Source organism: Salmo salar, chromosome ssa21, assembly GCF_905237065.1.
Source record: "Salmo salar chromosome ssa21, Ssal_v3.1, whole genome shotgun sequence".
NCBI lineage: Eukaryota > Metazoa > Chordata > Actinopteri > Salmoniformes > Salmonidae > Salmo > Salmo salar.
This window is the reverse complement of record NC_059462.1, coordinates 15,999,448-16,015,261: the sequence shown is the minus strand read 5'-3', so window position 1 is coordinate 16,015,261 and position 15,814 is coordinate 15,999,448. Positions and strand designations below refer to the sequence as shown.

Genomic DNA, 15,814 nt, shown 5'->3' with positions numbered 1-15,814 from the left:
CTTCAACTTCAAAATACAGCACATACTGCACACCTGAATCTTTCTAAGAGAACAAATTGTCAGACAGGTGTGGAGTAATGCTCATATTAATCAATGCATGGTTAAACGCATTAACTTATATTAACTCATTGATTGGATGATTGTACCTTTGCCTCACAAAAGCTCCTTAGTTAGAGACATAATGCTGATAGAACTCTTATCAGTCTAATGGAAGGGGAGATAGTGGGAAAGGCGTAGACTGAGAATAAGATAGGAGTTTCCTCTGGTAGGAGGGATTCTTTATTGTTGGTAGTGACCAAATGGCTAGGATATCAGAGGAGTCCTTGACAGGAAGACAAAACAGGTACACTATAGTTTGCTTTTCATTCTATAGTAAGATAGGGAGGAAAGCATATATGAGAAATGATTATTCTGCGTAGCTGAAGTGGATCTTCATGGTAGATATTTTGGATATTTCCATATCTACATATTATTTTGCTTGCATTTTCTTCTGTATTATGGTAATAATGCTCTTTATTCTGATAAGAAATGAGTCATACATGTGTTGAACTTGTTAGTAACTCTCTAAACTGATCTTTTCTGTGTGAGTTTGTTTTTCCATCCATGTACTGTAATTTACATGTGTATATCTTTAAAAAAAAACATTTCAGAATTTGTCAGGGTAGGTCCTTTTAAACAATGTTTTTTCTTACAGAGATCCTATTCATTCTATGGTTTTTCTAATCAATAATATGACTTTCAATGATCAAATGTTTTGTCCATATTATGTAATAGAGGACTTATTATATGGCTCTAATGGTGTTGTCACTACTTGTCATCAAGTCCTTCATAGTCCAAAAGTCCTGATTCCCAGTATTGTACTGTCTATAGTCATGACAAATAGATAACACAACATTGAATTCCAGAGATGTTAAGATTGTTTTCTTATAAAAAAATATTATAAATCCCACAAAATGTGTTACCATAGAAGTTACATTTGGGTGGCAGTACAGACAGTTCACTCCGGACTGTGAATGTATGTTTGCGGATGTTTGTAAAGAAGACTGTGAGCTAAAATGACCCTTCTCTCCCATTAGACCCAGCGAGGACGTGCCTGTCAGATTTAAAGCCACAAAAATGAAGGATCCTATTTACTTGAAAAAGGTCACTTCTCTACAGGAGGACACTGACAAAGAATATTGCCATACAACACCAGACGAGAGAAGAAGGTAAGTGTCCCATTTCTTCCTGCTATACCACAAATATCATAATGTTAACATGATTATGCCCCAGTAAGAATTGAAATCATATTGTAGAGCTCTTCTTCAAGTTTCAATTGAACTTTGACCTTTCTTTTTGAACAGAGAATGAAAAAGGGTAAGTGTCTGTTTTTGATTGGAATTGAAATAACAGTAGCTTCTTTTTTCTTCTTTTTTTACTTTTCAAATAACAACATTTGATTCATACTCAAGTAAACTACATTCCGTTCATTGCATTATTGCCCTCATTCACAGTTGAACGAACCTCACAAATGAAATTTGACCGTATCTTATTTATTTTCTTCAACACTTTTTTTCCTATACGGGTACTTTTCACAAAACTCTTCCAATTGTAACTTGGTTCTTCTTAGCATAATATCTATCATACCGCTATACACTTCTATCATCATGAAAGTATCAGATCAACTTTGATCATCATTTGATTGTTTTGATTGCAGAGATGGAAAGAAAAAAGAAAAGTTCTTGGATGTTGGATTCTTTCAACTGGTATTTATATTTTTATCCTCAAGATATTATGAATTATTATTAATTGTGATTAATAATGGCTGTTTTTGCTATGATTGCACAATATTATATTTCCTTTTATTGGAAAAATGATGTAACCTATCTATTTGATCCAGTTTCGATTTGCAACATGGAAGGACACACTGATGATGGTAGTGGGGGGCTTATGTGCACTAGTCCACGGGGCAGCCTCCCCTCTCATGCTCTTGGTGTATGGCATGATGACAAACACCTTTGTGGCATACGAGCTAGAGGTCCAAGAACTGGCAGACCCCAACAAAACCTGCATTAACAACACCATCACCTGGATCAATGGCTCCATATTTGAAATAGCAGAGAACACAACGGTCTTCTGTGGGTGAGTTGACACTTTTCTATTGTGGACTTTATTTTACTCCTGCGTCAAGGTTATCCATGTCGATCTATTCATATTACTGTCCATGCTGATGCTGAAGGTCCTGATTAGAATGGAATGGGTTATGGATCCCAAAATGTTTACAAAAATATATACAGTATAGCTAAGCATCCATTTTTTTTACAGGGTGGATATCGAAGCACAGATGACCATGTTTGCATATTACTATGTTGGTATTGGATTAGGAGTCTTGATTGTTAGTTATTTCCAAGTAAGTGGGTTAAACTTCCTGCTCAAAGTGCTTTCTCTCCATTGAGTCTTGCAACCTTAACCTTCTTAATCTATGACCGGTATTTCTAAACATGCATTCACACCTGCTCTGTGTAGATTGCCCTCTGGGTGTCTGCTGCTGCCAGACAGATCCAGAGAATCAGGAAGACTTACTTTAGGAAAGTGATGCGAATGGAGATTGGCTGGTTTGACTGCAATTCAGTTGGAGAATTAAACACCAGGATATCAGAGTAAGACCGAAACCCATGGATTATTTTCTACAGAGATGTGTGAATGATTGAGGGCATGTTTGGAAGATGTTTCTATAAATAACCCTTACATTTTGGGTTTGACACATTCTAATCGGACCACAACAATTGTGTGATTGAACTTGTTCTCTCAACTCAGCGACATCAACAAGATCAACAATGCGATAGCTGACCAGGTGTCTATCTTCATCGAGAGGATCTCCACTTTCATCTTCGGCTTCATGGTAGGGTTCATCGGAGGATGGAAGTTGACCCTGGTGGTCATCGCAGTAAGCCCACTAATAGGACTTGCTGCTGGACTAATGGCCATGGTGAGATGGGTTGAAGTCAATGTATTAAATCACTTTATTTGATGATGGTCACTCATTCTGTTGTAACAGCCTCTGAGTCTGTTAGTGAGGTCTCACACCACCTTAGTAGTCTCACACCACCTCTGTATTCTCTGTGACGTTGTGATGTGTAAAATGTACTATAGATAAACCAGACAAACCAGTCGGTCATCTCCACTCGTTCACTCCTCAGGCTGTTGCCAGACTGACAGGTCGGGAGCTCCAGGCTTATGCCAAGGCAGGGTCAGTAGCTGATGAGGTACTGTCATCCATCAGAACAGTGGCAGCCTTTGGAGGGGAGGACAAGGAGGTTGAAAGGTAACTTGAAATACTGTACAGATGTAGGATCTTAATTTGATCACCCTGTTGCAGAAAATATGCTGCGCAGCAGGAAATGCAAACTTGTAGTGTATTGGAGGTTTCAAAAAGTCGTTTCCACTTTAAAACAACCTCTACAAAAATGTAAATTAATTATAATCCACACAATAATTCACATTCCTGTTGCTGCAGGATCATTTTCTTGCTGTGAGACACTGGTCAAATTAACCTTCCCTTCCCTGCTGACTTGGCACTTGAAAATGTGTTATAAATATGCATTTCACATTTGAACAGGTATGACAAAAACCTTATTGAGGCTCAGAACTGGGGTGTGAAAAAGGGGACGATCATTGGAGTGTTTCAAGGATACCTGTGGTGTATCATCTTCCTCTGCTATGCTTTGGCATTCTGGTATGGCTCAAAACTGGTCATCGAAACCAAAGAGCTATCCCCTGGTACTCTTATCCAGGTATGGCAACTCACATGATCAAATAATATGTATCCAATATGTAATAATAGGAGTGTTGAAAATGTAAGGATGACTTTTGTATTTTTGTCTCCAGGTATTCTTTGGAGTTCTCATGGCAGCTATGAACCTGGGTCAGGCCTCACCATGCCTGGAAGCCTTTGCCTCAGGTCGAGCTGCAGCCAAGACCATCTTCGATACCATTGACCGGGTAAGGCCAGAATTTTAGAAAATATATGAACTAAGAACAATTACATTTCAGTTATGAAGTATTTTCTAAATCTGTTCACTTTCAGGAGCCAGAAATCGATTGTTTCTCAGAGGAGGGCCACAAACTAGACAAGGTCAAGGGTGACATTGAATTCCACAACGTCACATTCAACTACCCCTCTAGGCCAGATGTGAAGGTAAACCCTCTTCGCTCACTTTCTTTAACTTCAAATCATCCCCAAAAGATATCTCAATGTACAACCACCATCTGTTTACTTAGATTTTAGATTCTTTGAGCATGCTGATCAGAGCAGGAGAAACCACAGCTTTTGTTGGGCCAAGCGGATCAGGGAAGAGCACCACAGTTCAACTCTTTCAGAGATTCTACAACCCCAAGGAAGGAATGGTAATAAGGCTCAGAAGATACACCTATGTTTACTATCACATTATTACAGCAATATGGTTGGGACACGAAACTGTATGACTAAAGCCCAGTACAAGATGTTATTGTGTTTGATGCACATAATGCTTCTCATTTATAGTTGACTTTGGATGGCCATGACATCCGCAGCCTGAACATCCAGTGGCTTCGCTCTCTGATTGGTATAGTAGAGCAAGAGCCGGTGCTGTTCGCCACAACTATCGCTGACAACATCCGCTACGGGCGACCTGGGGTCACCATGGACGACATCATCCAGGCCACCAAGGAGGCTAACGCCTATAACTTTATCATGGACCTCCCACAGGTACCACAGGCACACCTTTAGCAAATAAATATGGTGTATTACTCTGTTACAAGAAACACATTGAAATATCAAAATGACAAAATGTTTGTTTGTGGTTATACAGAGGTTTGATACGCTGGTGGGTGAGGGTGGCGGTCAGATGAGTGGAGGACAGAAGCAGAGGATCGCTATTGCCCGAGCTCTGATCCGCAACCCCAGGATCCTGCTGCTGGACATGGCTACCTCGGCTCTGGACAACGAGAGTGAGGCCATTGTACAAGAGGCACTTGACAAGGTGGGTGACTCCAAGACAAAATCAATCAATCATTATATCACCACAAAGTCAGTGCTTTGAATATTTGTTCCAATTTTAAGTCAATGTCTACCCATGTTTGTAATGTTTACTTCAACTACAAAACGGATCATGTCTGTGATTGAAGGCTCGGATGGGCAGGACAACCATTACCATCGCCCACCGCCTCTCCACTATCCGCAACGCTGACGTCATTATTGGCTTTGAGCATGGAAGGGCAGTGGAAAGCGGTACACACAATGATCTTGTAGAAAAGGAGGGGGTCTACTTTACTCTCGTTACCCTTCAGAACCAAGGAAATGACATGCCCAGTGACAAAACAAACAAAGGTAGGTCTGACATAAAGAGCAATTCATAATGATTCATTGTTCACTTTTGATAGAGTCTATCTGTATGGATAAAAATAACGTGTTCATTTTCAATTTTAGGTCCGGACAATGAAACCATTGAGGAAGAAATCCAGAGTTTCAGTCGAAGAAGCTATGAATCTGGGTTGAGGTAAACCTAATGGTCATGTCAGAACAGGCTTGTGACACTGCTTATGATTAACAATGATTCAGCGAAGCTAATTTGTAAAGCCTTTGTAATTCACTCTTTCTCCTAAAGGCAATCTCTTCGCCTGCGATCTCACACCCAGCTATCAAACGAACTCATCCCCGATGCCATAACTGGCAGTATCAGAATTAAATCAGACAAATTCCTTGCCATAATGGAAAACAAGATGGAACCTCAAAGGTCAAAGGTATTGAGGTCATTCTATAAGCAGCCTTGTATTATCAGTTTTGTATTAGCGTACTTTATTCAATTTTCCCTCCTAATTTCTGAGAGAAATGAGTGTCCCTCATACAGCATATTCCCACAGCATTCCAAGGAGGAAGCAGAGGAACGTGTGGAGCCAGCACCTGTGGCTCGAATCCTGAAGTACAACAAGTCAGAGTGGCCCTACATGCTATTGGGATCTATAGGAGCTGCCATCAACGGCTCCGTCAATCCAATCTATGCTATCTTATTCAGCCAGATCCTTGGGGTGAGAGGCTATAGATTATGTACATATCAAGCCTATGTTCAGAATGTAGTTTCATATTAACTGGGCTGGTAGTGATACTTATAGGTGTTGCTGTTCCATTAAATGTATTTCATTCCGTCCATATTGTTGTTTTGATTTGCAGACGTTCTCTATACGTGACTTGGATGAACAGAGAGCACAGATCAATGGAATATGTATCCTGTTCTGCGCTGTGGCGGTGACAAGTTTCTTCTCTCAGTTCTTACAGGTAGCTATATTGTACTGCACATCAAGCTGTTACATTCCATAGTAAGATGCTAACATTCAGACCACAGGAGGTTGGTGGCACCTTAATTGGGGAGAACGGGCTTGTGGTAATGACTGGAACGGTATGAGTGGAACGGTGTCAAATACATGGTTTCCAGATGTTTGATGCCATTCCATTTGCTCCGTTCCGGCCATTCTTATGAGCCATTCTCCCCTCAGCAGCCTCCTGTGATTCAGACGATAGGCCCTAGTAATGTGTGTGAACACTGTTGTTCTGTTTAAGGGCTATGCATTTGGGAAGTCTGGGGAGCTCCTGACCCGCAGGCTAAGGAAGGTGGGCTTCCAGGCCATGTTGAAACAGGAGGTAGGCTGGTTTGATGACCCCAGGAACAGCCCTGGAGCTCTCACCACCAGGCTGGCCACCGACGCCTCCATGGTCCAGGGGGTGAGTGTCAGGGACACATACCGTGGAACCCATTAGAACCATTTCTAACAAATTATGAGATGATCCAAAGGGGTAGTTTTTAAATATTTCCTTGTGCCTCACTGTATATATTTCTGTTTATGAAATGAGCTTGGAGAATTAATAGTATTTTCACTGCAGGCAACTGGATCGCAGATTGGGATGATTGTGAACTCCTTGACCAACATCGGAGCGTCTTTCATCATTGCGTTCTCCTTTAGCTGGAAGTTAAGCTTGGTAGTGATATGCTTTTTACCACTTATTGGCTTGTCTGGGGTCTTCCAAGCCAAAATGCTGACAGGTTTCGCAAACGAGGATAAGAAGGCAATGGAAGCAGCAGGACAGGTGAGTTAAACACCCTATTATCGGTAACACCACAAACCGATGCTGGCACTAAAACCGCCATAAGCAAACAGGAAAATGCTCATCAAGACACTCCTAGTGGCCGGGGACTTTAATGCAGGGAAACTAAAATCCGTTTTACCTCACTTCCACCAGTATGTTAAATGTGCAACCAGAGGGGAAAAAAACTCTAGACCACCTTTACTCCACACACAGAGACGTGTGCAAAGCTCTCCCTCTCCCTCCATTTGGCAAATCTGACCATAATTTTATCCTCCTAATTCCTGTTTACAAGCAAAAACTAAAGCAGGAAGCACCAGTGACTCGGTCAATAAAAAAGTGGTCAGCTGAAGCAGATGCTAAGCTACAGGACTGGAATATGTTCCGGGATTTTTCCGATGGCATTGAGGGGTACACCACATCAGTCACTGGCTTCATCAATAAGTGCATCAATGACGCCATCCCCACAGTGACTGTATGTATCATGGCACAAGGCGAGACCCAGATGCAGACACAGGAGGCAGATGGTTGGAGTCTTACAATATTTAATAATCCAATAGGGTAAGGGAAGAGAATGTCGTGGACAGGAAAAAAGGGTCAAAACCAGTTCAGAGTTCAAAGGTACCGAAGGGCTGGCAGAATCAAGGTCAGGGCAGGCAGGATGATCAGGCAGACCGGAAAGTAGTCCAGAGTCAGGCAGGGGTCAAAACCAGGAAGACTATCAAAAAGAGAATAGCAAAAGGAGAACGGGAAAAACACGCTGGTTGACTTGACAAAAATACAAGACGAACTGGCACAGAGAGACAGGAATCACAGGGATAAATAGATTGGGGAAAATAAGCGACACCTGGAGGGGGTGGAGACAATCACAAGGACAGGTGAAACAGATCAGGGGGTGACAGTATGTACATACCCAAACCAGAAGCCATGGATTACAGGCAACATACGCACTGAGCTAAAGGGTAGAGCTGCTGCTTCCAAAGAGTGGAACTGAATAAAATTATATATACAATATATTTAACCAGGCAACTCAGTTAAGAATAAATTCTTATTTACAATGAAGGTCTACACCGGCCAAACCCAGACAACACTGGGCCAATTGTGTGCTGCCCTATGGGACTCCCAATCATGGCCGGTTGTGATACAGCCTGGATTCGAACCAGGGTGTCTGTAGTGACGCCTCAAGCACTGAGAAAAAGTGCCTTAGACCGCTGCGCCACTCGGGAAGCTTATAAGAAATCCAGCTATGCCCTGCGAACAACCATCAAACAGGCAAAGCGTCAATACAGGACTAAGATTGAATTATACCACACTGGCTCTACGCTCGACGCTCGTCGGATGTGGCAGGGCTTGCAAACTATTACAGACTACAAAGAGAAGCACAACCGCAAGCTGCCCAGTGACACAAGCCTACCTGACAAGCTAAATTAATTCTATGCTCGCTTCAAGGCAAGTAACACTAAAACTGTGTTCCGGACAACTGTGTGATCACGCTCTCCGTAGCCGATGTGAGTAAGACCTTTAAACAGGTCAATATTCACAAGGCCACAGGGCCAGATGGATTACCAGCATGTGTACTGGCAAGTGTCTTCAATGACATTTTCAATCTGTCCCTGACTGAGTCTGTAATACCAACATGTTTCAAGCAGACCACCATAGTCCCTGTGCCCAAGAACACAAAGGTAACCTGCCTAAATGACTAGCGACCCGTAGCACTCACGTCTGTAGCCATGAAGTGCTTTTCAACACCATTATCCCAGAAACCCTAGACCCACTCCAATTTGCATACCGCCCAAACAGATCTACAGATGATGCAATCTCTATTGCACTCCACACTGCCCTTTTCCACCTGGACAAAATGAACACCTATGTGACACCTATGTGACTACAGCTCATCGTTCAACACCATAGTGCCCTCAGAGCTCATCACGACGCTAAGGACCCTGGGACTAAACACCTCCCTCTGCAACTGGATTTCTGACGGGCCGCTCCCAGGTGGTAAGGGTAGGTAACAACACATCCGCCGCGCTGATCCTCAACACGGGGGCCCTTCAGGGGTGCGTGCTCAGTCCCCTCCTCTACTCCCTGTTCACTCATGACTGCACGGCTAGGCACGACTCCAATACCATCATTAAGTTTGCAGATGACACAACAGCGGTAGGCCTGATCACCGACAATGATGAGACAGCCTATAGGGAGGAGGTCAGAGAGCTGGCCGTGTGGTGCCAGGACAACAACCTCTCCCTCAATGTGATCAAGAGAAAGGAGATGATTGTGGACTACAGGAAAAGGAGGACCGAGCATGCCCCCATTCTCATCGATAGTGGAGCAGGTTGAGCGCTTCAAGTTCCTTGGTGTCCACATCACCAACAAATGATCATGGTCCAAACACACCAAGACAGTCGTGAAGAGGGCACGACAAAGCTTATTCCCCCTCAGGAAACTGAAAGAATTTGGCATGGGTCCTCAGATCCTCAAAAGGTTCTACAGCTGCACCATCGAGAGCATCCTGACTGGTTGCATCACTGCCTGGTATGGCAACTGCTCGGCCTCCGACCGTAAGGGTAGTGCGAGTACGGCCCAGTACATCACTGGGGCCAAGCTTCCTGCCATCCAGGACCTCTATACCAAGTGGTGTCACAGGAAGGCACTACAAATTGTCAGACTTCAGCCGCCCTAGCCATAGACTGTTTTCTCTACGCTAAGTCTAGGTCCAAAAGGATTCTTAACAGCTTCTAGCCCCAAGCCATAAGGTTCCTGAGCAGCTAATCAAATGGCTACCCAGAATATATGCATTGCCCCCCCCCCCTTTACGCTGCTGCTACTCTCTGTTTATTATCTATGAATAGTCACTTTAACTCTACCTACATGTACTGTATATATTCCCTGAATTACGTCGACTAACCGGTGCCCCCGGACATTGAATCTGTACCGGTACCCCTTGTATATAGCCTCGCTATTGTTATTTTACTGCTGCTCTTTAATTATTCGTTACTTTTATTTCAATGTTTTACCTGTCTATTTTTTACTTAACACTTTTTTTGTTGTTGTTAAAACTGCATTGTTGGTTAAGGGCTTGTAAAGTAAGCATTTCACTGTAAGGTCTACACCTGTTGTATTCAGCGCATTTGGTTTGATTTGAAGATAATTCAATAATGGTCCCTAAATGGGTTGTTAGAACATTTCTGTCAAATGAAAGGACCTCGTACGAGGCACTGGTCCAGAGAGTGTTATTCACTGTAGTGATTTAGAGACTTGACAATCTGCCTTCTCTCGCACAGGTGTCCAGCGAGGCTCTAGCCAACATCAGGACCATCGCAGGGCTGTGCAAGGAGAGCACATTTGTGGATACATATGAACAGCAGCTGGAGGCTCCGTATAAGTCTGCCAAGAAGAAGGCAAACATCTACGGCATCTGTTTTGCCTTTGCTCAGTGTGTTATCTTTATGGCGTACGCCGCCTCCTTTAGATATGGAGGCTATCTGGTCAGCTCTGAAAGATTACATTACCTGGTGGTCTTCAGGTACATTTCTTTGTTTTGCTGAATGTTGTGCATGTAATATTTACAGTGACATACAGAAAACCTGTGAATAACAATACTGCATATAAGTCATCATCATGTTTACTGTACATTTTCAAAAACATACCCATTTAAGCTGTAAACTGTCCTAAAAGCTTACTGTATTATCAAACAAATGCCAATGTGTTGTGCATATCCCCAGAGTGATCTCTGCCATTGTGATCAGTGGGACGGCACTGGGAAAAGCTTCCTCATTCACCCCAGATTATGCCAAAGCCAAGATTGCAGCTGCCCAGTTCTTTAAACTGTTGGACCGAGTCCCCAAAATCAGCATGAGTCAGATAGACGGGGAGAAATGGGTGAGAAAAACATCATTGTTTATTCAAGCAGACATTTTCAGTGCAAGTGGAAAATGATCATTATTCACCTTGACATCAAAAATGTTGGTGTGTAATAATGCCATGCCCTCTTCCAGGATGATTTCAAAGGGGAGTTAGAATTCATCGACTGCAAGTTCACATACCCAACCCGGCCTGACATCCAGGTGCTAAAAGGACTACTGGTGTCTGTGAAACCGGGCCAGACCCTGGCCTTTGTGGGCTGTAGTGGCTGTGGGAAGAGCACTAGTGTGCAGCTGTTGGAGAGGTTCTATGATCCAGATGAGGGCAGAGTGGTGAGTCCCCAGACCAGAGCCAACTTCATTTACATGACCTTACCTCAGTGGAGGCTGCTGAGGGGAGGATGGCTCATTACAACAGCTTGAACGGAGCAAATTAAGTGGCGTAAAAAAAACAACAACATGGAAACCATGGAAACCATGTGTTTGATGTATTTGATACCATTCCGCTAATTCCGCTCCAGCCGTTACCACAAGCCCGTCCTCCCCAATTAAGGTTCCACCAACCTCCTGTGCTTTACCTTATCTGCCATGTACGCTGAGTATACCAAACATTAGCAACACCTTGATACACAAGGGAAACTGTTGAGTGTGAAAAACCCAGCAGCGTTGCAGTTCTTGACACAAACGTGTGCGCCTGGCACCTGCTACCATAGCCCGTTCAAAGGCACTTACATTTTTTGTCTTGCACATTCACCCTCTGAATGGCACACATACACAATCCATGTCTCAATTGCCTCAAGGCTTAACAATCCTTCTTTAACCTGTCACCTCCCCTTCATCTACACTGATTGAAGTGGATTTAACAAGTGACATCAAAAAGGGATCATGGCTTTCACCTGGATTTACCTGGTCAGCCTATGTCATGGAAAGAGCAGGTGTTCTTAATGTTTTGTACACTCAGTGTAGATGGAATCACAGGTACAATTTATCAAGTGTACCCACAGTGCCTGCCATAGTCTATTACTATTATTTGTATTTACAATAAACACTTCCCTGTTCCCATTTCAGTTGATCGATGGCCGTCCATCACACACTGTCAACGTGCCCTTCCTGAGGGCTCAGATTGGCATCGTCTCCCAAGAGCCAGTGCTGTTTGACTGCAGTATTGCTGAAAACATACAGTATGGTGATAACACCAGGAACATGAGCATGGAGGAGATTGTTGATGCTGCAAAGAAGGCTTATCTCCATGACTTTGTGATGACACTGCCAGATGTGAGTAGAGGAAGTGAAATTATACTATCTTTGTAATACTTCTATGTCATACTATCCAACTTCCCTTTATACTGTGAAGAATGTAAAAAATTAAACATGTTATTGTGGTGGAACATGATATGTTCTTCTGATACTGTTCTCTTCATATTGTAAGTAGTGTACTAGACATTCCTGTGTTATCTTTGACTCTGGCAGAAATATGAGACTCAGGTTGGCGCCCAGGGCTCCCAGCTCTCCAGAGGGCAAAAACAACGCATCGCCATCGCTCGGGCAATAATCAGGAACCCTAAGATCCTGCTTCTGGATGAGGCCACCTCTGCATTGGACACAGAGAGTGAAAAGGTACCTATAGACCAGACCAATGTACACTGAACAAAAATATAAATGCAACATGCAACAATTGCAAAGGTTTTATTGAGTTACATTTCATATACAGAAATCAGCCAATTGAAATAAATTCAATAGGCCCTAATGTATGGATTTCACATTACTAGGAATACAGATATGCATCTGTTGGTCACATATACCTCAAAAAAAGGTAGGGCCGTGGATCAGAAAACCAGTCAGTATCTGGTGTGACCACCATTTGCCTCATGCAGCGTGACACATCTCCTTTCGCATAGAGTTGATCAGGCTGTTGATTGTGGCCTGTGGAATGTTTTCCCACTCGTCTTCAATGGCTGTGCGAAGTTGTTGGATATTGGTAGGAACTGGAGCACGCTGTCATACATATCGATCCAGACTATCCCAAACATGCTCAATGGGTGACATGTCAGGTGAGTAGGAATTGTGTACAGATCCTTGCAACATGGGGCAGTGCATGATCATGCTGAAACATAAGGTAATGGCGGCAGATGAATGGCACGACAATGGGTCTCAGGATCTCGTCGTGGTATCTCTGTGCATTGAAATTTCCATCGATAAAATGCAATTGTGTTCGTTGTCCATAGCTTATGCCTGCCCGTACCATAACCCCACTGCCACCTTGGGGCACAATGTTCACAACGTTGACATCAGCAAACCGCTCGCCCACAACGCCATACACGCTCTCTGCCATCTGCCAGGTACAGTTGAAACCGAGATTAATCTGTGAAGAGCACACTTCTCCAGCGTTCTAGTGGCCATCGAAGGTGAGCATTTGCCCACTGAAGTCGGTTACGATGCAAAATGCAGTCAGGTCAAGACCCCGGTGAGGATGACGAGCGAGCAGACGAGCTTCCCTGAGACTGTTTCTGACAGTTTGTGCAGAAATTCTTCGGTTGAGAAAACCCAGTTTCAACAGCTGCCCGGGTGGCTGGTCTCAGGCAGCTGGTCTCAGGCGATCCCGCAGGTGAAGAAGCCGGATATGGAGGTCATGGGCTGGCGTGGTTACACGTGGTCTGGGGTTGTGAGGCCGGTTGGACGTACTGCCAAATTCTCTAAAACGACGTTGGAGGAGGCCAATGGTAGAGAAATGAACACTAAATTATCTGGCAACAGCTCTGGTGGACCTTCCTGCAATCAGAATGGCAATTGCACGCTCCCTCAACTTGAGATGTCTGTGGCATTGTGTTGTGTGACAAAATTGCAAATTTTAGAGTGGCCTTTTATTGTCCCCAGCATAAGCTGCACCTGTGTAATGATCCTACTGTTTAATCAGCTTCTTGATATGCCACATCTGTTAGGTGGATGGATTATCTTGGCAAAGGAGAAATGCTCACTAACAGGGATGAAAACTAATTTGTGGCCAAAATTTCAGAGAAATACACTTTCTGTGCATATGGAAGATTTCTGGGATCTTTTATTTCAGCTCATGAAACACTTTACATGTTGCATTTTTATTTTTGTTCAGTATATATATATATATATATCACCTCTTGATTATCCTTTCTATCAGATGAATCTCTCTATCCACAGCACAATGATGCATTTGCTTAGATATTTTCTTAGCATGCCATGTACTGTATTACATCAGAGAGAATATAGAATGTCCTTATGATGAAAACAAACACACTCAACTGAGCTTATTTTTAACATTGTGTTTTCCAACTACAGACAGTGCAGGCGGCTTTGGATGAGGCCAGACGTGGACGCACCTGTATTGTCATTGCCCACAGACTGTCTACCATCCAGACGGCAGATATCATAGCCGTCATGTCCCAAGGTGCTGTCATAGAGAGGGGGACACATGAGGAACTCATGGCTAAGAGGGCTGCCTACTACAAACTAGTCACAACAGGGGCTCCGATCAGCTAAACCAGAGTAGATGTAAATGTTCTATAGAGGGGATGCTTGATGAGGAAATGGAGTTTGTCACTAACCAAAGTACATAAATGTGACATTTTTGAAAGAGTAACTATGGGGGAAAAAAACATAAAAGTCCATGGGGGGCAAAGGCTATATTTGCTTGATATACTATTTATTACCTTAATGTCTCTTGAGGTTTTTAAATATATTATACACTGAGTGTACAAAACATTAGGAACACCTGCTCTTTCCATGTCGTAGACTGACCAGGTGAATCCAGGTGAAAGCTATAATCCTTTATTGATGTCACCTGTTAAATCCACTTCAATCAGTGTAGATGAAGGGGAGGAGACAGGTTAAAGAATAATTGTTAAGCCTTTAGACAATTGAGACATGGATTGTGTATGTGTGCCATTAAGAGGGTGGAAGGGCATAATGTTTTATACACTCATTGTATATGGCCATAGAGATCAATTGGGTTTTATTTTTGCAAAACAGATGGAACCTTTAAAGTAATTTGTTCAAGTAATTTGTAGTCCAATGTATGCTTTTTCTCAAGAAGGTTACAATTATTGATATGAATCATATCATCTGTCACAGATTTAAATATTTATTTTCATTCATTTGTTTACAGAAAAAGATATTTCCTTTTATTAACCTTTGACAGACTGAATGTTTAGTGTTTGGTGCTTGATCTCTTGTCAAATAGGAAAATCCATGTCATAACGGATGAATCATTTTATTTCGTTCATACAGATACATTATTAGTTTCAAATTGCAGTCCTTTGAAAGGAGAGCTACGTACGCTGGGAAACGTAACTTGTGTTGTCCTTGAGAAAGTGATAGTGTAATGCTGATAGCGTGTACTGCAACCCTAAATGACCGATAACATCCGGCAATGTTTTTTTTCCTGTTGCCCTTTGTTGCATCTCATTTATTTCTGTCCTTTTCCTTGATGAAAAAAAAGACATTGAACCATCTACTTGATGGATATCTAATGGAATATATGAAGGATGAATTGTATGTATAAGGTACAATTCTCTGGAGACTAAATTCTCTCTGAAACATTTCTTATGTGACCTCTGGATGAAGCTGTAGTTTACCATTAATCTGCAGTCTTGAAATGCCGAATACAATTGTGTACTAAGCGCTGACACACCCTTCACAAACCACCAGGTCATTGTACATGCTTTTTGGTATAAGTAGGCCTACAGTAGAACCAAGATCTTTCACAAACAATGTACTCCACAAACTCCATTTGCCAAGTGATTAGTCAATCAAATATATTTATAAAGCACTTTTCACATTAGCAGATGTAACAAAGTGCTATACAGAAACCCAGCCTAAAACCCCAAAC

At 42.6% G+C, this 15,814-nt stretch overlaps 1 protein-coding gene across 6 annotated transcripts; it reads left to right on the top strand.

The window, feature by feature from the left end:
- The first annotated feature begins 277 nt into the window (after nt 1-277).
- Nucleotides 278-15,626, top strand: abcb11a (ATP-binding cassette, sub-family B (MDR/TAP), member 11a). Of its 6 annotated transcripts, none has more exons than XM_014164086.2 (28): nt 278-343; nt 1,077-1,208; nt 1,344-1,356; nt 1,697-1,745; nt 1,880-2,121; nt 2,305-2,389; nt 2,506-2,639; nt 2,797-2,968; nt 3,180-3,304; nt 3,599-3,773; nt 3,868-3,981; nt 4,067-4,177; nt 4,261-4,386; nt 4,523-4,726; nt 4,830-5,000; nt 5,146-5,347; nt 5,447-5,516; nt 5,625-5,760; nt 5,881-6,045; nt 6,188-6,292; nt 6,575-6,736; nt 6,896-7,099; nt 10,378-10,619; nt 10,819-10,975; nt 11,092-11,289; nt 12,025-12,231; nt 12,427-12,573; nt 14,266-15,626. In XM_014164086.2, exons 5-28 carry the CDS (start codon nt 1,910-1,912, stop codon nt 14,464-14,466), a joined length of 3,825 nt encoding a protein of 1,274 aa, XP_014019561.2. In that variant the 5' UTR covers nt 278-343; nt 1,077-1,208; nt 1,344-1,356; nt 1,697-1,745; nt 1,880-1,909; the 3' UTR covers nt 14,467-15,626. The 6 variants fall into 6 exon arrangements, with proteins under 6 accessions (XP_014019561.2, XP_045560494.1, XP_045560491.1 ...); XM_045704538.1 differs by having other exon boundaries at nt 1,341-1,356; nt 2,797-2,881; XM_045704535.1 differs by having other exon boundaries at nt 1,341-1,356.
- The last annotated feature ends 188 nt before the right edge of the window (nt 15,627-15,814 follow it).